We start from the raw sequence: 26,101 nt of genomic DNA on the forward strand, positions 1-26,101 counted from the left end.
CCTGCCGGCTCTCAGAGTTCCGCGCTCTGCTGCCTTCCAGTCTCCACGCGGATTTCCCACAACCTCAGGTCGTAACCTCCGCGTTTCTCCGCTGGTTTTGCCCCCCTCCGTGCCCCCGACCCACCCGTCTCTCGCTCTCATAACATTCGGGTGGTAGCTCTCCTGCCATTTGCACCTCCTCGAGGCCCAGTCTTCGTTTCTTCACCTGTCACGTTACCACTCCCTCTGGCCTTGCACCACGAACCCTTTTGGTCAGTTCGTCTCTCCTGCTCTGCGCCCTGCAGCAAATCTCCCCCTCTGGTTCTTCTTCTTCACACCTCCCCACCCACCACCCCCACTCCTTGCGCTCACCCAAAAACCGACGACGCCTCTAACCTTTGCCCAGTTCTGATATAAGGGTCGTTAAGCTCTGTTTTCCCCTCCCCCGCAGACGATACCTGACCTGTCCGGCTACTTCTAGCGGCATTTTCTGCTTTTAGCCAGTCAGCCATTGCCCCGCAACACCACCCCTCCGCCGACGTGGATAGATTTTGAGAACTGGCACCTTCCAAGGTCCGGGAGGGAGGGAGGGGGCCCATTCAAGCTTGGCGCAGCCGCCGGCAAAGGTTCACCGGGAAGAGGCTCTCCCACTCCGGTGCACCGAGGGCCTGCAAACACACGGCGGAGAGCGTATGCCGCAAATCTAACCCGTCCTCTTACGATCCACAGCAGCGACTTGGATGAGGGGAGCGAAGGCATGGTAGCCAAATTTGCAGATGGCACACAAAGATAGGAGGAAAGTATGTTGTGAAGAAGACACAGGGGGAGGTTGCGGATGGATATTGACAGGTTGAGTGAATGGGCAAAGATCTGGCAAACGCAGTTTAATGCGGGGGACACGTGACGTTCTTCACTTTGGCAGGAAGAACAAAAAAAGCGGAGTGTCTCTTAAATGGAGAACGGCTGCAGGATTCTGAGGTGCAGAGGGATCTGGGTGTTCCAGTGCATGAGCCACAAAAATGCAGGTACAGCAAGTAATTAGGGAGGCTAATGGAATGATGCTATCCTTTAGTACAAGAGGGATTGAACATAAGAGTAAGGATGTTATGCTTCAGTTATACAGGGCATTGGTGAGACCGCACCTCGAATACTGTGTGCAGTTTTGGTCTCCTTATCTAAGGAAGGGTGTATATGCGTCGGAGGTGGTTCAGAGGAGGTTTACTAGATTGATACCTGGATTGAAGGTTGGACAGACTGGGCTTGTTTCCACTGGAGTTTAGAAGAGCGAGGGGGTGATTGGATTGAAGTTTACAAGACCCTGAACAGCCTGGACAAGGTGGGCATGTAAAGGATGTTTCCTCTTGTGGGTGAGTCCAGAACGAGGCGGGGGGGGACTGTTTAAAAATTAGGGGGTCGCCCTTTTAGGACAGAGCTGAGGAGAAGTTGTTTTCTCTCAGAGGGTTGTGCGAGTTTGGGACTCTCTGCCTCAGAAGGTGGTGGAGGCGGTGGGGGGGGGTGGTTGCTGAATATTTTTAAGGCCGAGGGAGATAGATTCTGGTTGGGCATAATGGAATGGAAGGATATCGGGGGTTAGATGGGAACGTGGGAACTGAAACACAGAGATCAGCCATGATGTTACTGAATGGCGGAGCAGGCTCGATGGGCCGAATGGTCTATTCCGGGCCCTATCTCGCTCGTTCTTATTTTAAGTGCAATGAGCTTACATCAGAGGGTGGCACGCTGCACTGGGAACCGTGCTGCAACATCAAACCTGAACCGTCCCCTACGGTATTGTGTGTTTTTTTTTTACAAATTTTACGAACGAAAGAACACGTTTGGAGGCGAAAACGCAAGGGGCTGGGTCACAGGCCGACCGAGGGGGTCGAGAGGCGCTCGGGATGGGCTGCGGGTGCCAGGAGCCGTTGGGGGTGGTGGGGGGAGCGGTGTGTGTGGGGGACTCCCTTTTCAAATCCGATTGAGGAGGAGGGCACTTGGCGGGCGATGCCGAGAGGCCTGGGCGGGACGGACGGACAGACGGGTGGGCGAGCGAGCGGCTTTGCCGCTGTGATGCTCCTGCGGGTCCCGGGGCTCGACATGCAAGCCCGAAAGCGGAGCACCCTCGGCTGTGGGTGCACGGCAAGTGAGGGCGTGGAAACCGGTCTCTGCCATTGCACGCCCTCACCCCCTGCCCCACACCCACCCACACCCCCCACCAACCCCACCCCACCAACCCCCACCCCCACCCGCAGCCCCCCTCCCCACCCCCGACCAACCCCCCCCTCCCCTCCCCGCCCCCCCACCAACCCCCTCCTCCCCTCCCCACACCCCCCTCCCCACCACCCCTACCTCCTCCCACCCACCCCACTCCCCCCACCACCCCTACCTCCTCCCACCCACCCCACTCCCCCCACCACCACCCACCCCCCACTGACCCCACCCCCCCACCACCACCCACCCAGCACTCACCACCCCCCCCACAACCACCCACCCGCCACTCACCCCACCCCCCCCCCACAACAACCCACCCCCCACTCACCCCACCCCCCCCCACAACCACCCACCCCCCACTCACCCCACCCCCCCCCACAACCACCCACCCCCAACACAACCACCCACCCCCCACTCACCCCACCCCCTCCCAGCACCCCCCACCCCCCACTCACCCCACCCCCCCCCAACCACCACCCACCCCCCACTCACCCCACCCCCCCCAACCACCACCCACCCCCCACTCACCCCACCCCCCCCAACCACCACCCACCCCCCACTCACCCCACCCCCCCCCAACCACCACCCACCCCCCACTCACCCCACCCCACCCAACCACCACCCACCGCCCACTCACCCCACCCCCCCCAACCACCACCCACCCCCCACTCACCCCACCCCCCCCAACCACCACCCACCCCCCACTCACCCCACCCCCCCAACCACCACCCACCCCCCACTCACCCCACCCCCCCCACCACCACCCACCCCCCACCCACCACCAACCCCCCACTCACCCCACCCCCCCCCCCACCACCACCCCACCCCCCCCACCACCACCACCACCACCCCACCCCCCCCACCACCACCACCCCACCCCCCCCCAACACCAAGCCCACCACCTCCCCCCAACCACCAAGGCAGAGATTGACAGATTTCTAAATACCACTGGCATAAAGGGATATGGGGGTAGTGTGGGGGGTGGGGGGCGGGGGGGGGGGGGAAGGGCATTGAAGTGGATGCATAGTCATGAACGTACTGAATGGCAGAGCAGGCTCGAGCGGCCTACTATCGCTCCTATGTTCCCCATGTGCCTGCTGCCCTCGTCCTTCTAGGTGGTAGAGGTGGTGGGTTTGGGCGGCGCTGTCGTAGGAGCCTTGGCGAGTTGCTGCAGGGCATCTTGTAGATGGTACACACACACTGTGCTGCCCCTGTGCGTCGGTGGTGGGGGGAGTGAATGTTTGTGGATGGGGTGCCCATCAAGCGGGGCTGCTTTGTCCTGGATCATGTCGAGCTTCTTGAGTGTTGTGGGAGCTGCAACTCATCCTGGCAAGTGGGGAGTGTCCCATCACACTCCTGACTTGTGCCTTGTTGATGGTGGACAGGCTTTGGGGAGTCGGGAGGTGAGTTACTCTCCGCAGGATTCCCAGCCTCTGACCTGCTCTTGTAGCCACAGTCTTTATTTGGCTGGGTCCAGTTCAGTTTCTGGTCAATGGTAACCCCCCTCACCACCACCCAAGGTTTCTGGCTACGAGGTTGGGTTGGAGAAGCTGGGGTTGTTCATCTTGGAGCGAGGGGAGATGGAGGGGCGATTTGAAAGAGGTGTAAAACGTTATGACAGATTTAGATAAGACAGACAAGGAAAAGTGGGGGTGGGGGGGGAGGTGGGGTAGAAGGGGGCACAGGTATAAAGCTTTTGGAAACTGGGGGAGGTGAGGAAAGAACTTTTCTCCCTCACAGCGAGCGGTAACGGCCTGGAACTCGCCTCCTACAGGGGTGGCGGAGGCTGGAGGCGGTGGGTGATTTCAAAAGGCAATTGGAGCGGAACTTGAGGGGGTTAAACTTGCAGGGAGAGAGCGGGAGAATGGAGGGCGGACTGGGTCGCTCTACAGGGAGCCAGCGCAGACTGGACGGGCCGAATAGCCTCCTTCCGGGCCATAATGACACCGTGACATATATATATATATATATATATAAAAAAGGTCAGGGTGGGGGGAGAGGAGGTGGATCTCATGGGCCTGGTGTCCACGGAGATGGGGATTCTCAGGCCCAGCAGGTTGTGCAGGAGTTGTGGGGGGGGTGGTGGTGGGGAGGAGAGAGAGAGAGGATTTAGAACTAAAACATTTAGGCCAAAGCTTTGCAAGTTACTCGTTCAGCCTTGGCTGCTGTCCTGCGTCCAGTTCAGACCTCCGCTCTTTAGGGAGGATGTCGAAGGCCTCAGGGGGTGGGGGGGTTTACCAGAACGGTTCCCCAGGGATGAGGGGACTCCGGTTCACGTGGAGAGGCCGGAGGAGCCGGGATTGTACTCCTCGGAGCAGAGGAGGTGAAGGGGGGAGATGGAATCGAGGGCGTTCAAAATCCCGAAGGCCGGCGGGGGGGTCCTGATCAAGGCAATAAGGAGAAACTGTTCCCGGTGGCAGGAGGGGGACACATGGTTGAAGAGAATCGGCAAGGGAACCGGGGAGGGGGTGCGGAGAATTTTATTCTTTTGGCGCTGCCTGAAAGGGCGGTGCAAGCAGATTCACGCTCAGAAAGGGGGAACTGGGCAAGTACTTGAAAGGGAAAATTCTGCAGGGCTGCAGTGGGGTAGGAGAGAGTGTGTGGGGCTGACTGACTGGCCTCCTTCTGCGCTGCAACGACGATGGAACTGAAAACAGGACAAGCCCGAAGCTGAGGGTGGGGGGGGGGGGGGAGAGACGTGGTCGGTGGTGGGTTGGTGGTGGGGGGGGGGGTGCAAGGCGGGATTCGGCTGGCATCTTTCACCTGCTCGCTGCGGAGCGGCAGGACTCACCTCCAACTCGTTCAGACGCTGGATCCGGGGAGTAAACTTGAAGTTGTCGACCTCTACAGCGAACGGCGGCTGCCAGTCCTGGAGACAGAACGTTCGGGGCGGGGGGGAGGAAGGAAGAGAGGTTGGTGGTTTTGGGGGGGGGGGGGGGGGGGGGGAGAGGTGGAGAGAAAGGAAAGACAAGCGTTAGTAGGTCACAACCAGGTCGCACCCTCGGTCAGACAGCAGAGAGCTTCCAACCTGACCGTTCGCCAGTTATCGCTGAGGCCAACACGGAGCATAACGTCTAAAGCTGGATGCGATTCCGCGGCCGGACAGCACTTGCCGGGCAATCCCAAGCGCGCCAAGGATCCGCACGAACAACCAGTTCGAGATCATTGGTCGACCTCAAGAACGTGGCTAGCGCGCGGAAAGCTACAAGCACTCGCACCCAAGAGGAGTTATCCCCCACCACCCCCCTCCCCTCCCCCCACCCCCTGCAGGCAGAAGGAACACGTCCGGGTGTCGTGCTTTCCTTGAAATTCAACAAAATCACGAGGCGCAACGGCCCCCCCCCCACAAAAGCAACGGCTCAACCTATCAGAGTCGGCTTGCCAGCCGATCGGCGCCCTGCTCTCCTACTTTATAAACTGCCGCTTCCTTTGAAATTTGGCATTCTTGCATCTGTCCAGACGAGGGCAGGACAATAACCGCCGACATCGTGTCTCTTCTTTGCCCCAATACACAGGTTCGGTACTACCAAGCGATTATGTACTTATCTGAAAAGGCCTGTTTTATTTTTTCTTTTAAACACACATCAGGGTACATAGGGACCACACGAATGCCAGCGATTTTATAGGCCCAAACCCCACCCCCCCCCCACTTCATAATGTGAAGCAGAAGCACGGACACAAAACATTCAAACCCACTGCTCGCTAACTTTGTCGATCTTATCAATTCTACCCAGTTTATCGATCTCTCGCTGTGAAACGGGAGGTGGTCTTATTGAAACATATAATATTCTGGGGCGGGGGGGGGGGCGCTTGACGGGGTGGATGTTGAGAGCAGGATTCCCCCTCGTGGGGGAGGGGGGGGGAAATCCAGAACTAGAGGGCACCGTTTCAAACCAAGGGGTCTTCCCTTTTAGGGTGGAGGTGAGGAGGAATTTCTGCCCCTCAGAAGGTGGTCAGTCTGTGGAATTCTACCCCCCCCACCCACCCACAGAGAGCAGTGGAGGCCGGCTCACTGAATATATTCAAGGCAGATTTCTGATTGACGAGGGAGTCAAGAGTTACGCGTTTTTGGGGGAGGGGGAAATGGGCAGCAAAGTGTAGTCGAGGCCACGATCTTATTGGATGACGGAGCAGGCTCGAGGGGGCTGAGTGGCCCCTTCCTGCTCCTAAGTCCCAGGTTCCTACGAGTCGGTTACAAACGGGACAAGGGCCGGTCAACAGAACGACCTAGCGGAGCGGTTGGGAGCAATCTTTCTCTGCACAGGGACAGTACATCAAGTAATGGTTACGCAGAAGAGGCTAAGTATTTAGAAGAGGCACGTTATTCAGACAGAATTGTGGAGCGAGACTGCACCGGGCGGTGGGAGAGCTCGTGCCTCGCTGGGTATAATCTGCCAAAAGACCCTTTGTGTACCCTGATGGGCTCTCGAGTGACTTTTTTTTTTAAACTCTTTCATGGGCATCACTGGCATTTGATGCCCATCCCTAACTGCCCTTGAACCGAGTGGCTTGCTAGGGCCATTTCTAGCCCAGTGACGATAGCTCTAGGCCACCGTCTCTCCCCCCCGCCCCCGTCCATTCTATTAGGTCTCCCGGGCGAGCAAGGGGCACCCGGGGTGGTGCCACTGGCCGTATCGAGGGCGGGAGGTGGTGGAGGGTGCCTCTCCCAACCCACCGCGCAGCCCCCCCCCCCCCCCCCACCACCCCTCTCCCACCGCCTCACACCCCGGGGCCCAGCATTCATCCCCCTCGGTCACCGGATCCGACGATTCGGTCAACCACTGCCATCGTCGTTTGTGGGATCTTGCTGTGCGCAGGCCGGGCCAAGGCTTCCCGGCCGGTGCAACAGCGGCTGCATTTCAGGAAGTCCTTCCTCTGGCCGCCTGTCAGGAGGAGGCGGTGATGGCTAGCAACTGGGGCCACTGGGCTAGTAATCCAGACCCTCCAGGCTAATGCTCTGGTGGGGGAGTTGGGGGAGGTGGGGGGGGGGTGGTGGGGGGAGACACGGGTTCAAATCCCACCCCGGCTGCTGGTGGAATTTAAATTCGATGAATAAAATCTGGAATCGGAAGCCAGTTTCAGTCACAGGGACTGTGAAACTATCATCGATTGTCGTAAAAAAAAAATCCCCTATCTGGGTCACTAATGCCCCTTTAGGGAGGGAAATCTGCCAGCCTTACCCGGTCTGGCCCACACGTAACTCCAGACCCCACAGCAAGGTGGTCGACTCTTAACTGTGCACCTCCCCCTCCCGAAATGGCCCGAGCGAGGCGAGACACTCGGTTCAAGAGACAATTAGGGATGGTGGGTAAATGTCGACCCCGCCAGCAAACACCCCCGCCCCGTGTAAAAGAAGATAAATAAAAGAAAAACATTTCGGGGCCGTTCCTGAGGTGGGGGAAGGGCACTACGCAAATGCAAGTCCTTTCTAAATGGAGAGTCGGTGCCTTCGGGGCTGGGTGCGTGGGAGCAGAGCCAGGGAGAGACTGAGAGAGAGAGACAGAGAGTGAGAGACACAGAGAGACACAGAGAGAGAGAGAGACATTGAGAGAGAGAGAGAGAGACACTGAGAGAGAGACACTGAGAGAGAGACACTGAGAGAGAGACACTGAGAGAGAGACACTGAGAGAGAGACACTGAGAGAGAGACACAGAGAGAGACACAGAGAGAGACACAGAGAGAGAGAGACACCGAGAGAGAGAGACACCGAGAGAGAGAGACACCGAGAGAGAGAGACACCGAGAGAGAGAGACACCGAGAGAGAGAGACACCGAGAGAGAGAGACACCGAGAGAGAGAGACACCGAGAGAGAGAGACACCGAGAGAGAGAGACACCGAGAGAGACACCGAGAGAGACACCGAGAGAGAGAGACAGAGACAGAGAGAGACAGAGAGAGAGAGAGACTGAGAGAGAGAGAGAGACTGAGAGAGAGAGAGAGACTGAGAGAGAGAGAGAGACTGAGAGAGAGAGAGACTGAGAGAGAGACTGAGAGAGAGAGAGACAGAGAGAGACTGAGAGAGAGAGAGAGACTGAGAGAGAGAGAGACTGAGAGAGAGAGAGACTGAGAGAGAGAGAGAGAGACAGAGAGAGAGAGAGAGAGACAGAGAGAGAGAGAGAGAGAGACAGAGAGAGAGAGAGAGAGACAGAGAGAGAGAGAGAGAGACAGAGAGAGAGAGAGAGACTGAGAGAGACAGAGAGAGAGAGAGAGAGAGACAGAGAGAGAGACCGGGAGAGAGAGAGACAGAGAGAGAGAGAGACTGAAATAGAGAGAGACTGAGAGAGAGAGACTGAGAGAGAGACTGAGAGAGAGACTGAGAGAGAGACTGAGAGAGAGACTGAGAGAGAGACTGAGAGAGAGAGACTGAGAGAGAGAGACTGAGAGAGAGACTGAGAGAGAGACTGAGAGAGAGACTGAGAGAGAGACTGAGAGAGAGACTGAGAGAGAGAGAGAGAGAGAGACTGAGAGAGAGAGAGAGAGAGACTGAGAGAGAGAGAGAGAGACAGAGAGAGAGAGACAGAGAGAGAGAGAGAGACTGAGAGAGAGAGAGAGACAGAGAGAGAGAGAGAGACAGAGAGAGAGAGAGACTGAGAGAGACAGAGAGAGAGAGAGACAGAGAGAGAGACAGGGAGAGAGACAGGGAGAGAGACAGGGAGAGAGAGAGACTGAGAGAGAGAGAGACTGAAAGAGAGAGAGACTGAGAGAGAGAGACTGAGAGAGAGAGACTGAGAGAGAGAGACTGAGAGAGAGACTGAGAGAGAGACTGAGAGAGAGACTGAGAGAGAGAGACTGAGAGAGAGAGACTGAGAGAGAGAGACTGAGAGAGAGACTGAGAGAGAGACTGAGAGAGAGACTGAGAGAGAGACTGAGAGAGACTGAGAGAGACTGAGAGAGACTGAGAGAGAGACTGAGAGAGAGACAGAGAGAGACTGAGAGAGAGACTGAGAGAGAGACTGAGAGAGAGACAGAGAGACAGAGAGAGAGAGACAGAGAGAGAGAGACAGAGAGAGAGAGACAGAGAGAGAGAGACTGAGAGAGAGAGACTGAGAGAGAGACAGAGAGACAGAGAGAGAGACAGAGAGAGAGACTGAGAGAGAGACAGAGAGAGACTGAGAGAGAGACTGAGAGAGAGAGACTGAGAGAGAGAGACTGAGAGAGAGAGACAGAGAGAGAGAGACAGAGAGAGAGAGACTGAGAGAGAGACAGAGAGAGAGAGAGAGAGAGAGACAGAGAGAGAGAGAGAGACAGAGAGAGACAGAGAGAGACAGAGAGAGACAGAGAGAGACAGAGAGAGACAGAGAGAGACAGAGAGAGAGAGAGAGAGAGACTGAGAGAGAGAGACTGAGAGAGAGAGACTGAGAGAGAGAGACTGAGAGAGAGAGACTGAGAGAGAGAGACTGAGAGAGAGAGACTGAGAGAGAGAGACTGAGAGAGACTGAGAGAGAGACTGAGAGAGAGACTGAGAGAGACTGAGAGAGAGACTGAGAGAGACTGAGAGAGACTGAGAGAGAGACTGAGAGAGAGACTGAGAGAGACTGAGAGAGAGACAGAGAGAGAGAAAGAGAGAGAGACAGAGAGAGAGAGACAGAGAGAGAGAGACAGAGAGAGAGACTGAGAGAGAGACTGAGAGAGAGACAGAGAGAGAGACAGAGAGAGAGACAGAGAGAGAGACAGAGAGAGAGACAGAGAGAGAGACAGAGAGAGAGAGACTGAGAGAGAGAGACTGAGAGAGAGAGACTGAGAGAGAGAGACTGAGAGAGAGAGACAGAGACTGAGAGAGAGAGAGACAGAGAGAGAGAGACTGAGAGAGAGAGACTGAGAGAGAGAAACTGAGAGACAGAAACTGAGAGACAGAAACTGAGAGAGACTGAGAGAGACTGAGAGAGACTGAGAGAGAGAGACTGAGAGAGACTGAGAGAGAGACTGAGAGAGAGAGACAGAGAGAGAGAGACTGAGAGAGAGAGACTGAGAGAGACTGAGAGAGAGACTGAGAGAGAGACTGAGAGAGAGACTGAGAGAGAGAGAGAGAGACTGAGAGAGAGAGAGAGAGACTGAGAGAGAGAGAGACTGAGAGAGAGAGACTGAGAGAGAGAGAGACTGAGAGAGAGAGAGACTGAGAAAGACAGAGAGAGACTGAGAAAGACAGAGAGAGACTGAGAGAGACAGGGAGAGAGACTGAGAGAAACAGAGACAGAGGGTTGCAATCTGCCCCGTGATATGACGCAGGGAAAGGACTGCGCCGGCCAAATAAACTCTAATCCAGCCGGCACCCTCCCCCAGCGAAGCAGCATAGCGTGGCAGAGTGCCGTGGGTCCCTTGGTAGCCGTCAGGAGCCGGAGGGAGGCGTCCCAACCACCCGCCTTGCGTCGCTCCGCCGAGGATTTGAAAAGGAAACTGCGAATGCCCAAGAGGCTGGAGTCATTTTGCCTCCCAGGGGTTCTGTTTTCTCTCTCTCTCTCTCTCTCAGAAATGAGGCCCCCTGCCACTCGATCCTCACCCTTCCCTCGTCGGGGCGCGATGCTGCGGGACGCGACATGCCGGTCGGACGGTCTCCGATCGCCCACCGTCCCCACCCCACCCCACCCGGCTCCGTCCCCAAGCCGGGCTCCGTCAACACAACACTGTTGAACTCGACACAGCAGAACGACAACTGACACTTCACTCCCGAAACACGCTCTCGCAAAACAGCGACGTGATAAAATGGAGGCACGGATAACCCCGTCTATTTTTCATTTTAAAAAGGCGATAAACATCGGGACCGTGGCTCATCTTCGGAGTGTCTACGTGAGGGTGGTGGTGGGGGCGGCGGGGTGGGTGGGGGGGGTGCCTGGGTGCGGACTTTAAGGTTTAAGCCGGGCTTTTCCCCAGGGTGTCGTTATGGACTCTCTCATAGGTAACTCCCGTCGCTTTTGAACTGGCTAGACATTCCCCGCGGTGGAAGCGCTCCGATTCCAAGGCCGGGAACGGGTGAGGGAACGCACTCGGGGAGGGCGAACAAAGCTAGGGAGTGCTCATTAAAGGCGGGGGGGGGGGAGAACAACGCCGGGAGGGGTTGGGGGAGTGAGAGGCCTTGGAGTGCATGTCCGCAGGTCCCTGAAGGCGGCTGGACAGGTGGATAAGGTGATCAAGCAGGCGTATGGGGCGCTTTCCTTTACTGGACGGGGTTTTGAATACGAAAGCGGGGGGTGCAGTGATGTAACTGCACAAAATACTGGTTAGGACACAGCTGGAATTTTGTGTACACCGGCTCTGTTGGCCCTGTTACAGGAAGGACAGAGCCACTCTGGGGAAGAGCGCAGAGGAAACTTGCAAGAACGTTGGCCAAGGCTGGAAAATTGCAGCGAAGAGGAGAGACGGGCTAGGCTGGGGTTGTTCTCCTTGGAACAGAGGAGGCTGAGGGGTGACCTAATTGAGGTGTACAAAATTATGAGAAGCCTCGGATAAGGTAGACAGGGAAGACCCATTTCCCCCTAGCTGAGGGGTCGGTTACCTGGGGACACAGGTTTCAGGTGATTGGTAGAAGGATTAGAGGGGACGTGAGGAAAACCTTCTTCACCCAGAGGGTGGTGGACGTCTGGAGTTCACCGCCTGAATTGGCGGCTGAGGCTCAAACACTCAACACATTTAGAAGGTACCTGGATCTGCACCTGAGGCGCTGTAACCTGCAAGACTGTGGGCCAGGTGCTGGAAAGTGGGATTAAAAATAAGCGGCTAGTTTATTTTTTTGGGCCGGTGCAGACATGATGGGCTGAATGGCACTCTTTCTGAACCGTAACTTTTCTATGGTTCTATGGGAAGAGGGAGGTTGATTTTCAGGGAATGTCATGATTCACAAGGGGATCACACGCAAGGGGGATAAAGTTCTCTACATAAGAAATAGGAGCGGGGAAGGCCATTCAGCCCCTCGATCCTGCTCCAACTTTCAATAAGATCAGGGTTGATCTGATTGTGACCTCACTTCCCTGCCCCTGTCCCTACCCCCACAACCCTCGACTTCCCTCGTCGATCAGAAATCTGTCTAACTCGGCCTTGAATATATTCAGTGACCCGGCCTCCACTGCTCTCTGTGGGGGAAGGGGGGGAGGGGTTGGGGGAGGAAGAATTCCACAGACTGACCACCCTCTGAGATAAGAAATTCCTCCTCATCTCCATCTTCAATAAGGGAGACCCCTTATTCTGAAACTGTGTCCTCCTTCGTTCTAGATCCCCCCCCCCATGAGGGGGAAACATCCCCTCAGCATCCACCCTGTCAAACCCCCCCTCAGAATCTGATATGTCTCAATAAGATCACCTCTCATTCTTCTAAACTCCAATGGATAGAGACCCCAACCTGCTCAACCTTTCCCCATCAGACAAACCCCCTTCGTCCCAGGAATCAGCCGAGTGAACCTTCTCTGAACGGCTTCCAATGCGAGTCTGTCCCTCCTTAAGTCAGGTGAACAAATGACTATAAGGCCAAGGATTTACCCAAATTCTATTCAAAACAGAAATGAGCAGCACCAGCATTCGTCACCTCTTTCTATCAAATGTTCTGGGTTTTTTTTTGAACAGACACAGCCAAAACACCACACCACGCACGTACAGAGCAAACTACAAAGATTCATTAACCCTTCATTCCAGCAAACTAATCTCATTTCTGCTTTTTGCCATGAACAGGCACTTAATGCAACCTTCGTCCACTCTGGGTAGAGTGGAAATTTTACACCGTACAGATAGATTAAAGACTATAGTGACCTGTGTGATGTAAGCTATAGGAGGAGGCCATTCGGCCCCTCGATCCTGCTCCCCCCCATTCAATAAGATCGTGGCTGATCTGTTTGTTCCTCAGCCCCACTTGCCTGTCTGTCCCCCCCTCATAACCCTCGAATCCTTTGTTGATCAGAAATCTGTCTCACTCGGCCTTGAATATATTCAGTGAGCCGGCCTCTGCCGCTCTCTGGGGGAGAGAATTCCACAGACTGACCACCCTCTGAGTGGTCCACCGTCCTCATCTCCGTCTTCAATGGGAGACCCCTCATTCTGAAACTGTGCCGCCACCCACCCGGTTCTAGGATCCCCCCCGCCCCCCCCCACGAGGGGGAAACATCCTCTCAGCATCTATGAAATACGGAATAGGAGCAGGACGCTCGGCCTGATCTTATACCCCGACTCCACTTCCTCCGCCCTTATCCCTCGAAGTGCGAAGACCTCTCCATCTCCGTCTCGAAAACACCCGGCGACAGAGCTTCCTAGGCGGGGGTGGGGGGGGAGGGGGAGAATTCTGTAGCGTCCCGACCCTCGGAAGCGAAGGAATTCTGCCTCGTCTCAGTCCGAAATGGCCGCCCCCTTATCCTGAGACTGTGACCCTCCCGCGTTCCAGACCCTTCATCACCGACCCTCTCAAACCCCCTTCAGAGTTTTAGACTTTCCTGTAAGATTGCCTCTCGATACGCGATGGGAAAATCGGGCCCGCTCTGCTCAACCTCCCCGTCAGAGGGCAACCCTCTCCGTTTCAGAACGAGGGGTCTCCCATCAAGGATGGAGAAGGTAGGGGGGGAACGTCTTCTCTCAGAGGGTGGTCAGTCTGTGGAATTCTCGTCCCCCCCGTCAGAGAGAGAGCAGCGGAGGCTGGCTCACTGAATATATCCAAGGCCGAGTTTTGATCGACGAGGGGAGTCGATGGGTTGTTTGGGGGGGGGGGGGGGGGGGGGCGGAATAATGGGCAGGAAAGCGGAGTTGAGGCCACAATCAAGATCAGCCACCATCTTGTTGAATGGGGGAGCAGCCTCGAGGGGCCGAACGGCCTCTCGCTTCCCATTTCTTAGGGATGGCACGTCCTGACCACTTTGCCACGAACGCCAACGGCCCATTTGCCCGGCTGATCGCCTGTGGCGGCTGCACGCTAACGTCCGGTAACTAACGCGCCGAGCGCCAACGATTCTCAGTCCCCCGCCCTTCAAAGAAAATAAATAAATAATCCCACCGGAAGGCGAGACCACACCCACCCCCCCACCCCACCCACCAGCGCCGCTTCCGAGCTGGCGATCTCACGGTAAAGCTTGGCCGGATCCCAAATCGCCGCTTGACTGTTTACGGGAGCGCCAGCGCTCGGTACTCAGAGGACGCCGGGCACCAGCGGAAAGCCCCCGGGGGCGCGCTCGGGGACAGCGGGCGAGGGCCGGCCCTCCAATGGGAAACGCCGAAGCCGCCGCTCGGGGACAGCAGCTAAGCGATTCCGGGGAAACAGCTCTGCCCCGGGGCAGGATTTCTCCCCAACGGGATGGGGAATGTAGACCGGCGGACGGACGAGCGTTTCCCCCACCTCAGAGTTGGCAGTGCCCGGGGCGGGGGTGGGGGGGGGGTGGTGGGGTGGTGGAGAATGAGGAGGGGGTTGGGGGGGTGGCGTGTAAAACCCCCACAGCTTCACTGGTAAGCTGCAGCCTCCTGGAACTAGGGCGGGGAGGGGGGTAGGGGGTGGGGGGGGTGGGGGGTCACGGTTTCAGAATGAGGGGTCTCCCCATTGAGGGAGGGAGACGAGGAGGAATTTCTTCCATCAGAGGGTGGTCAGTCTGTGGAATTCTCTCTCCCTCCCCCCCACCCAACCCCCTGAGACCGGCGGAGGCTGGATGGCCGACGACGGAGTAAAGGGTTGGGGGGGGGGGGGGTTGGGGGCAGAAAAAAAAAAGGAGGGGAAAGCGGAGTCGAGGCCACCATCGGGTCAGTCACTGTCTTGTTCAATGGGGCCGGGGTGGGGAGGAGCAGGTTCGAGGGGCCGAGTGGCCTCCTCCTGCTCCTCCTATCCCTCGGGGCGTCTTCTTGCTGCTTGCAGGGGTGGGGGGGGAAGAGAGCAGGCTCGAGGGGCTGAGTGGCCTCCTCCTATCCCTCGGGGGTCTCCTTGTTGCTTAGGGGGGAAGCAGGCTCGAGGGGCCGTGTGGCCTCCTCCTGCTCCTCCTATCCCTCGGGGGTCTCCTTGCTGCTTGGTGGGGGGGGAAGCAGGCTCGAGGGGTCTCCTCCCGCTCCTCCTATCCCTCGGGGGGTGGGGGGGTGGGGGTGGGGGTCTCCTTGCTGCTTAGTCGGCCCGCGTTTAAGGGGACATTCGAAGGTGTGGAATTCACGACGGTGACTGAAGGGATGAGCAGGCAAAGGGGGATTAAAAGGAAGTGGGTGTTTTGTGGAGGGGAGCGATTTCAACCAGTTGCCCGCAGTGGGTGGGGGGAGGGGGGGCAAAAGCTGGCGCCGGCTGGTGGGTGCCGAGCAGCCTTTCATCTGTCTTGTCTTGGGTGTGAGAACAGTTCAGCAGTTGTGCCACAGAGGTAAGCCGTCTTGTTTTACATGCATGATGGATGATATCACAGAGTCTGTTGTGTGTGTGTGTGTGTGTGTGTGTGTGTGTGTGTGTGGAGTTGGGGGGGGCGCGGGGGTGTAAATACGTGTGACTAAGCTGTATTGCGACACCGGGACAGAACTTCCTTGAAAGCAAGCCAGCAGCTCCCAGATCAGCCTCAGCTTCCTGTCAGCTGCTCGGAGTGCAAGCTCTGGTCTCGCTGGGCTGTGAAATTATTTTTTTTTTTTAGAAAAAAAAACCCACTTCCTCCTCTCAGCAAAGGAAAGGTGAAGAGAAATAAACAAGATCTCGTGACGTCACCCACTCCCCCCCCCACCCCCAACCCCCACTCCATGGTTACGAGATAGCTGGAGCGAGCGTATATATCACTGCTCAATTTGCTGCCGGCACAGAGGTAGGTATGCGAGTAAGCTGTGAGGAGGACACGGGGGAGTCTGGCAAAGGGATACGAACAGTTTTAAGTGAGCGCTTGCAAATTTGGCAGACTGGAGTACAATTGAAATGGGGAGGCTCTGCCGGGCTCCGGGGTGCGGAGGGATCTGGGCGTCCTGCTACGCGGGGGTCACGAGAAGTTAGTACGCAGATGCAGCGAGTGATTTTGGAAGGCAAATGGAATTCTGTCCTTTACTGCGAGGGGCGGGGGGGGGGATGGTGTGTGAAAGTAGGGATGTTTTGATACAAGTTGTACAGGGCAGCTAGAGTACGCTGCACAGTTTTGGGTCTCCTCACTTAAGGAGGGACAGACTCGCATTGGAAACTGTTCAGAGAAGGTTCACTCGGCTGATCCCTGGGATGAAGGGGGGTTTGTCTTACGGGGAAAGGTTGAGCAGGTTGGGCCTCTACCCATTGGAGTTTAGAAGAATGAGGGGTGATCTTATTGAGACATGTCAGATTCTGAGGGGGCAGGGGGTTTGACAGGGTGGAGGCTGAGGGGACGTTCCCCCCTCGTGGGGGGGGGGGAAATCTAGAACGAGGGGAGGAGGGGAGGGGGGGGCACAGTTTCAGAATGAGGGGCCTCCCATTGAAGACGGAGATGAGGAGGAATTTCTTCTCTCAGAGGGTGGTCAGTCTGTGGAATTCTCTCCCCCAGAGAGCAGTGGAGGCCGGGTCACTGAATATTTTTAAGGCCGAGGTAGGTTGGCTCCCTCTTTAGTTAAGAATCTAAGGTTACCGGGGATAGGCGGGAATGTGGAGTTTGAGGCCGCAACCACATCAGCCATGATCTTATTGAATGGGGGAAGCAGGCATGAGGGGCCAAATGGCCTCATCTTGTTCCTGATTCGTATGCTTGCAAGTTCAAAACTCCAGCGGGAAAAAAACTGGAGGCGGCAAGTATAAGCAGCGGACAGCGGGAAGGCTGCCCTTTCGGACGGATGTATAAGATCCCGTGTCCACCACTGGAAGAGCAGGCGAGTCCCCTGTCAGGTGCCCTGGGGCACCATTAACCCCTCGGGTCAACGGCACTAACCACCCACTGATTCATCTCGGCCTGGGAGCTTGCTGTGTACAAACTGGCTCCTGTGTTACTCACATGCTTCCAAAGTGGAATTTTACACTTGTGTCAAACTTTATGTTCAACGAAAGTTAACATCATGTGCGTAAATCACTTACACGACACTGGTTGAGTCTCAACTACAGTATTGTGTCCAGCTCTAGGCACCGGACTTTAGGAAGGATATGAAGGCTTTAGAGAGAGACAGAGAGAGGGAGTGAGGAAGAGAGTCATGAGGATGGTTCCAGGGCTGAGGGACTTGTTCCGTGGATAGAGTGGAGAAGTTGGGACTGTTCTCCTTGGAGAAGAGAAGGTTGAGAGGAGATTTGACCGGGGTGTTCAAAATCACGAGGGGGTCCGGGACAGAGGGAGAAACTGTTCCCATTGGCGGGAGGATCGAGAACCAGAGGGAGGCGGATTGAAGGCGATCGGTGAAAGAAGCGACGGAGACGTGAGGAGAAACTTTTTCACGCATCGAGTGGTTAGGGTCTGGAACGCGCTGCCTGAGAGTGTGGGGGGGGCAGGGTCAATCGAGGCTTTCCAAAGGGGAATTGGGTTATATTCCGGAGAGGAAGAATGTGCAGGGTGATGGGGAAAGGTGGGGGAGAGGCTCTAGGTAATTTGCTCATTTGGAGAACCGGAGCAGACACAGTGGACCGAATGGACTCCTGCGTTAACTGTCCTGTGACTCTGTGAGGGAAGGGAGTGTTGCTTCAATATACACCTCTCCTGTGCTTCCCTCAAGGAAAGAGTGCATCTGAGATCAGATTCCTACGATAGCACTGCCAAACACACACACGCACATGGGGAACTGCACAGTCAGAGGGACCGCGCTGAGGGAGTGCCGCACTGTCGGAGGGTCAGCGCTGAGGGAGCGCCGCACTGTCGGAGGGTCAGCGCTGAGGGAGCGCCGCACTGTCGGAGGGTCAGCGCTGAGGGAGCGCCGCACTGTCGGAGGGTCAGCGCTGAGGGAGCGCCGCACTGTCGGAGGGTCAGCGCTGAGGGAGCGCCGCACTGTCGGAGGGTCAGCGCTGAGGGAGCGCCGCACTGTTGGAGGGTCAGCGCTGAGGGAGCGCCGCACTGTCGGAGGGTCAGCGCTGAGGGAGCGTTGCACTATCGGAGGGTCGGTGCTGAGGGTGCGCCACACTGTCGGAGGGTCAGTGCTGAGAGAGCGCCGCACTGTCGGAGGGTCAGTGCTGAGGGAGCGTTGCACTGTCGGAGGGTCAGTGCTGAGGGTGTGCCACACTGTCGGAGGGTCAGTGCTGAGGGAACGCCGCACTATCACCATCTCTCGGATGGGACAATAAACCTGAGGCTCCGTCTGCCCTCTCAGGTGGGTGTCAAAGGTCCCACGGCCAGTACGACTGGGAGAGGAGCCGGGGAGCACCTCCTGGTACCCTGGCAAACATTCATCCCCCAATCAATATTGCAGGAGAGAGATTACCTGGCCATTATCGCATTGCTGCATCTGGCCACAGGCCATTACAGTCCAGAGAGGCCAGCTGGTGAAGGATAAAACCGGGCCCAATATTTACACTGTTCTGAGCATTTATTTAAGGAGCGACACATTACAAGCAAGCACCTGCCAACCCAACGACTAACATTTCTGTCTGCATCTATTTCTAGAGGCCCGAGTGAATCCCCAGTTATTGCTTACCACCTGCATCCAATTACACACAATTGCTATACAATCTACACTCGCTGTGCCCGCATGAGCCGGCACCAGAGCCACCTCGAGAAGTATTTCATCAGCCTCTCGGCGCTTTGGGAAACCCTGAGGCCTAAAAGAGGCAGCTCCTTTCTTGTTACGATCTCTCTGTAAAGCTGACTACACCAGCGCCCACAGGAGCAGCGCGACTCAGGGATAGGTCAAAGCCAGTTCGGTAGTGAAAGCTTTTGAGGTTAAGTTATAAGATTTATTTTTTTTTTAAAAGCTCCCGAGTTGCCAGTGTCTGGACGCCCCCCTCCTCCCCAACTTTATCATTCCTCTGGTAATCCAGGCTGCACAAGCACTGTGCACCGGCTTAAGAGGCTTCCTTATTCGAAATGACTTCCCTCCATCTTAAGTGGAGGGGGGTGGGGGGGAGGTTTGCTGCTCACTGCAGTGTGTGCAGCCATTCCCAACTGTCCAGACGCTGAAGCACTTTGTGCAGACCTACAGCACGGCCTGGTGAACATTCAGATTTGGGCTGATACTCGTGCCACACAAGTGCCGGGTAACAGCCAGGTCCGACAAGAGAGAATCTAACCATCTCCCTTTGACGTTTGATGGCATTACCATCACTGAATCCCCCCTCCCACTGTCAACATCCTTGGGGGTTAACATTGACCAGAAACTGAACTGGACCCAGACAGATAAATACTGTGGCTACGAAAGCAGGTCAGATGCTGGGAATCCTGCGGAGAGTAACTCACATCCTGACTCCCCCCAAAGCCTGTCCACCATCTACAAGGCACAAGTCAGGAGTGTGATGAGACACTCCCCACTTGCCTGGATGAGTGCGGCTCCCACAACACTCGAGAAGCTCGACACCATCCAGGACAAAGCAGCCCCGCTTGATCGGCACCCCATCCACAAACATTCACTCCCCCCACCACCGACGCACAGGGGCAGCAGTGTGCGTACCACCTACAAGATGCACTGCAGCAACTCGCCAAGGCTCCTTTGACAGCGCCGCCCAAACCCACAACCTCTACCACCTAGAAGGACAAGGGCAGCAGACACACGGGGAACACCACCAACTGCAAGTTCCCCTCCGAGCCCCACACACACCATCCCGACTTGGAAATATATTGAGCCCTGTTCCTTCGCTGTCGCTGGGTCAAAATCCCAGAACTCCCTCCCTAACAGCGCGATGGGTGCGCCTACACCACACGGGGACTGCAGCGGCGGCACAGTGCCGCCTCAAGGGGGCAATTAGGGACGGGCAATGAATGCTGGGCCTGGCCAGCGACGCCCACATCCTGTGAACGAAGGGGATGACGATTAAATACTGGGAATTTCTACAAGATTCTGGCTCCAGGAACAGGAAATCACGGGGATTTCCCCCCCACCCCGATCTTGAACGAGTGCGCACCGGCCACCTGCAGGTCTCCTAAACTTCGAAACCTTCGAGGCGTTACCAGCCTCACTCTTATGCAACCCTCGCACAGCGAGTGCCAGCCCAAAGTTAAAGGGGCTTGCAGGTCACAGAAAATCTGAAGGCAAAAGGAAAAAAAAAACAAAACAGGAAACGCTGGAAGGGGCTTAAGCAGGTCCGGGCGGGAGGGGGGCGGGGATGGTCTGTGGTGGTGGTGGGAGGGTTGGGGGGGGAGAAAGAGCAGCATTGGCTTTTTCAGGTCGACGACCCGTCGTCAGGACTCGGTCAAGGCCGCACTGGGTCAGCCCTCCTTGGCGAATTGTGCGCAGCCGGGCCGCAGGCTTTGGCTGAGCTGAGCCTTCCGAGAGCGGTGGGAAAGGCTGTGGTGGCACACGGTTAAAGCTCGTCGCTCTGAAGGGGGGGAAAGCCAGTTGGGAGCGGGCGTTTTGCAGGCTCAAGAGGGGGCAGGGGGCAGAGACGTGTCACAATTAGGGCGATGGAAACCCCAAGCCACCTTCCCTGGGAAGGCGCTGAATCCACTCCCCCTCCCCCCCCCCACCCCCTCGCCCCCCAAGGCCAGGATCACAGAATGGTTACAGCGCAGAGGGTTACAGCCGTTCGGCCTGTCGCGTCTGTGCTGGCTGGCCAAAGCGGCCATCTACCTCGTGCTGCTTCCCTGCCTCTTCAGGGTGAGAGTTTGCTTTTCTTTTTAAAACAAAAAAAGGTCAGGACGGGATTCTGGGGAAAACTCCAGAGGAAAGCACCTCAAGCGAGGTGCTCGAGGCGGTGACTGGGCCTCATCGGCTGTCCCGTTCCCCCCAAGACAGGGCGGGGACTCATTCGGCGCCGGGTGCTGACTGATAAAGCGCGCAGAGAGATCTCAGAAAGGGATCCACTGGCGCGACAGCTTTCCGGACACCAGTGGACGCTCCCCCCACCTCTTGCCACGTGTGTTCAGGTTTCGTCTGCAAGCCTGCCTCTTCTCAGCTCGGGCGTCCCCCTCTCCTTGGTACACCAGGGGACAGCCCCTGTATCACCCACTGGGCTGAAAGCGGGCGCTGACGCCCACCCAGGTGAATTAGGTGGCAAAGCTACTCTTTCTGCTCTCTTTTTAAATTCTTTCACGGGACGAGGGCATCGCCGATCAGGTCAGCATTGGTTACCCATCCCTAGCTGCCCCCACCCCCCCACCGTCTTGCTTGGGCCACCAGTTAAGACCATAGGAGCAGAAATGAGGCCATTCGGCCCATCGAGTCTGCTCCGCCATTCAATCATGGCTGATAAGTTTCTCAACCCCATTCTCCCGCCTTCTCCCCTTAACCTTTGATCCCCCTTACCGATCAAGAACCTATCTATCTCGGTCTCAATGACCCGGCCTCCACAGCCTTCTGTGGCAATGAATCCTATAGATTCACCACTCTCTGGCTAAAGGAGTTTCTCCTCATCTCTGTTCTAAAAGGTCTTCCTTTTACTCTGAGGCTGTGCCCTCGGGTCCTAGTCTCGCCGACTAATGGAAACATCTTCCCCACGTCCACTCTATCCAGGCCTCTCAGTATTCTGTAAGTTTCAATCAGACCCCCCCCACCCTCATCCCTCTAAACTCCATCGAGCATAAGGAGTCGACCCCATTGCTGCGGGGTCTGGAGTCACGCGTGGGCCAGGCCGGGTAAGGTCAGCAGGTTCCCTTCCCTGAAGAGCATCCAGGTGAACCAGATGGGGGTTTTCACGCCCGCTGTTACGACTGTGACAGTCTCACGGTCACCCTTAACTGGGGCTAGCCTTCAATTCCAGATTTCCTAACTCAGCCGAAACAAAACTGAACATCACTCGTGGAATCTGAATTCCACCAGCTGCCGTGCTGGGGATTTGAAGCCGGGTCCCCCACCCTCCCCCTCCCCAGAACCTTAGCCTCTGGGGTTACCTAGCCCGCGACACTGCCACTGCCCCACTGCCCCTTCATAAGCTGCGCACAGTTCTACTCTCCACAACGGAAGGTGAGATCGAGGTGCACGGGAGATCAACAAGGACAATCCCAGGACGGAGAGGTTATAACTGTCGGGAGAGATCGAACTGGCCGGGGCTCTTGTCTCTAGAAAAGAGGAGGCTGAGGGGGTGACCTGATCGAGCGTTTTAAAATGACGGAGGGGGTTTCGATAGGGTCGGCGTAGAGAAGATGTTTCCACTGGTGGCGGCCGGTTGTGGGGTGGGGGGGGGGGGGGGTGCGGAGAGCAGACCAGAACTAAGGTGGGGGGAGGGCATCGATGTAAGACAGTCACTGATAAATCCAAATCGAGGGGGTGGGGGAGGGGAATTCGGGAGAAACGTCTTTACCCAGAGAGAGCGGGGAGAATGTGCAACTCGCTCCCACGGGGAGGGGGTGGACGTGAATCATGTCCATGTGTTTAAGGGGGAAGCTGGATAAACACATGAGGGGAGAAAGGGATAGAAGGATGCGGGGACAGGGGGAGATGAGGTACGGGGTGGCAGGAGGCTGGCGCGGGGGCAGGAACACTGGCACGGAGCAGAAGGGCTGTACATTTGTGCAATCTGCCCATTAAAATGTCCCACAGGCCAAGTGGATTGATCCTATCGTGAGGGACTAAAGCCTCTGTAACTTTTTTCATAAAATGTATAGAAATACGCTCATTGCTACCTCTAAAAATTTTAAACCGGACAAAGGCCTAAAATGGCTGAATCTATGTATGCCCGTGACCTTGACCAAAAGGAGCAGTGTCTCAGAAACTCGCACGTGGTTATCCCTGAAAAGCCAACGCAGGCTGTCCAGGCCAAATTCAGAGGGGGGGGGGGGGCACACAAAGATCGTCTGCAGTTTCATAAGCCAGGCTGGCCAACAGGAGTCTGATCGCCCGCTAACACAAAGAGCCCCACGGCCTTCTTTTCAATTCCTAGGCGCTGAGACGTTGAGCAATCCTGGGAATTCCAGGTGAGGCAGACACGCTCTTTGTCAAAGACAGTGTAGAGGGGTGGGAGTCATGTGACCTAGGCCTCTGGCTTGTGGGCCCAGTAATATTGCCTTGCGGAACTGCAAGGTTTCAGTCTGCCTTTTAATCATCTGACGGGCAGCCTCACAGACAAAGAGCTCTGGCCCTGGTTGGACAACTGGCCCCAGCTACACTGTTTCTGCTGTAAAATCCGTACCGTCACTGACAAAGACTGATTCATCTCGGCATGCCTATCTCACTGCATGGGCAACCCCACCGGAAAAGTGAATCATCCAGCATTAGTTTTCAGCCTGTGGATCTCTGTGAAGGAATAACTCACTGAACTCTGGAATCCACCTGAAATAATATTTCTTTTCTCTGTAGTCTCTGCACTGTAAATCTTTTTTATCGCAACCCCTCTTTTACTGTATGAATGCAAAGGAGGTAGCACGGCGATCCTTCACCCAAGTTTTGAGTGCATGCAAATAAACGTACCCTTTGAGTTCATCCTATCACGAGTTTGCTGTGGAGTTATGAATAGAAAACCGGATCACACAAGAACCAAGGGTTGGAAAATACGCCACCGCTTATAAAAAGGGAGGCAAATCAAAACACCGTCCTGGTTATGGACGGGTGGTGAGAGGAGTAGTTAGTGTTGTTTAAATTAACCTCCTTCCTGTCCATAACATTAGTGTCAAACATATTCTCATTCCCCCACAACATTGCTACTTTAAAGGATGAGATACTGACAGTAAACCACAATCAAGGAGCTGCATAACACTGGGGGACAGTACTGGTGGGGACGGGCCTGTCACTGTATAACACTGGGGGACAGTACTGGTGGGGACGGGCCTGTCACTGTATAACACTGGGGTACAGTACTGGTGGGGACAGGTCTGTCACTGTATAACACTGGGGTACAGTACTGGTGGGGACGGGTCTGTCACTGTGTAACACTGGGGTACAGTACTGGTGGGGACGGGTCTGTCACTGTATAACACTGGGGGACAGTACTGGTGGGGACGGGTCTGTCACTGTATAACACTGGGGGACAGTACTGGTAGGGACGGGGTCTGTCACTGTATAACACTGGGGGACAGTACTAGTGGGGACGGGTCTGTCACTGTATAACACTGGGGGACAGTACTGGTGGGGACGGGTCTGTCACTGTATAACACTGGGGTACAGTACTGGTGGGGACGGGTCTGTCAGTGTATAACACTGGGGGACAGTACTGGTGGGGACGGGTCTGTCACTGTATAACACTGGGGTACGGTGCTGGTGGGGACGGGTCTGTCACTGTGTAACACTGGGGTACAGTACTGGTGGGTACGGGTCTGTCACTGTATAACACTGGGGGACAGTACTGGTGGGGACGGGTCTGTCACTGTATAACACTGGGGGACAGTACTGGTAGGGACGGGGTCTGTCACTGTATAACACTGGGGTACAGTACTAGTGGGGACGGGTCTGTCACTGTATAACACTGGGGGACAGTACTGGTGGGGACGGGTCTGTCACTGTATAACACTGGGGGACAGTACTGGTGGGGAAGGGTCTGTCACTGTATAACACTGGGGTACAGTACTGGTGGGGACGGGTCTGTCAGTGTATAACACTGGGGGACAGTACTGGTGGGGACGGGTCTGTCACTGTATAACACTGGGGTACGGTGCTGGTGGGGACGGGTCTGTCACTGTATAACACTGGGGTACAGTACTGATGGGGGACGGGTCTGTCACTGTATAACACTGGGGTACAGTACTGGTGGGGACGGTTCTGTCACTGTATAACACTGGGGTACAGTACTGGTGGGGACGGGTCTGTCACTGTATAACACTGGGGGACAGTACTGGTGGGGACGGGTCTGTCACTGTATAACACTGGGGTACAGTACTGGTGGGGACGGGTCTGTCACTGTATAACACTGGGGTACAGTACTGGTGGGGACGGGTCTGTCACTGTATAACACTGGGGGACAGTACTGGTGGGGACGGGTCTGTCACTGTATAACACTGGGGTACAGTACTGGTGGGGACGGGTATGTCACTGTATAACACTGGGGGACAGTACTGGTGGGGACGGGTCTGTCACTGTATAACACTGGGGTACGGTGCTGGTGGGGACGGGTCTGTCACTGTATAACACTGGGGTACAGTACTGGTGGGGGACGGGTCTGTCACTGTATAACACTGGGGTACAGTACTGGTGGGGACGGGTCTGTCACTGTATAACACTGGGGTACAGTACTGGTGGGGACGGGTCTGTCACTGTATAACACTGGGGGACAGTACTGGTGGGGCAGGTCTGTCACTGTATAACACTAGGGTACAGTACTGGTGGGGACGGGTCTGTCACTGTATAACACTGGGGGACAGTACTGGTGGGGACGGGTCTGTCACTGTATAACACTGGGGTACAGTACTGGTGGGGACGGGTCTGTCACTGTATAACACTGGGGTACAGTACTGGTGGGGACCGGTCTGTCACTGTATAACACTGGGGTACAGTACTGGTGGGGACGGGTCTGTCACTGTATAACACTGGGGGACAGTACTGGTGGGGACGGGTCTGTCACTGTATAACACTGGGGGACAGTACTGGTGGGGACGGGTCTGTCACTGTATAACACTGGGGTACAGTACTGGTGGGGACGGGTATGTCACTGTATAACACTGGGGGACAGTACTGGTGGGGACGGGTCTGTCACTGTATAACACTGGGGTACAGTACTGGTGGGGACGGGTCTGTCACTGTATAACACTGGGGGACAGTGCTGGTGGGGACGGGTCTGTCACTGTATAACACTGGGGTACAGTACTGGTGGGGACGGGTCTGTCACTGTATAACACTGGGGTACAGTACTGGTGGGGACGGGTCTGTCACTGTATAACACTGGGGGACAGTACTGGTGGGGACGGGTCTGTCACTGTATAACACTGGGGTACAGTACTGGTGGGGACGGGTCTGTCACTGTATAACACTGGGGGACAGTACTGGTGGGGACGGGTCTGTCACTGTATAACACTGGGGTACAGTACTGGTGGGGACGGGTCTGTCACTGTATAACACTGGGG

At 56.1% G+C, this 26,101-nt stretch overlaps 1 protein-coding gene across 3 annotated transcripts in view; it reads right to left on the reverse strand.

Moving 5' to 3' along the window:
* kdm5c (lysine (K)-specific demethylase 5C) overlaps positions 1–26,101 on the reverse strand; it is a 159,598-nt gene that overhangs the window by 66,380 nt on the left and 67,117 nt on the right. For all 3 annotated transcript variants that reach the window (XM_041179589.1, XM_041179590.1, XM_041179588.1), the window contains exon 2: positions 4,979–5,056. In XM_041179589.1, coding sequence (XP_041035523.1) covers positions 4,979–5,056 — 78 coding nt within the window. The remainder of the gene's footprint in view (positions 1–4,978; positions 5,057–26,101) is intronic.

Source organism: Carcharodon carcharias, chromosome 35, assembly GCF_017639515.1.
Source record: "Carcharodon carcharias isolate sCarCar2 chromosome 35, sCarCar2.pri, whole genome shotgun sequence".
Lineage (NCBI taxonomy): Eukaryota > Metazoa > Chordata > Chondrichthyes > Lamniformes > Lamnidae > Carcharodon > Carcharodon carcharias.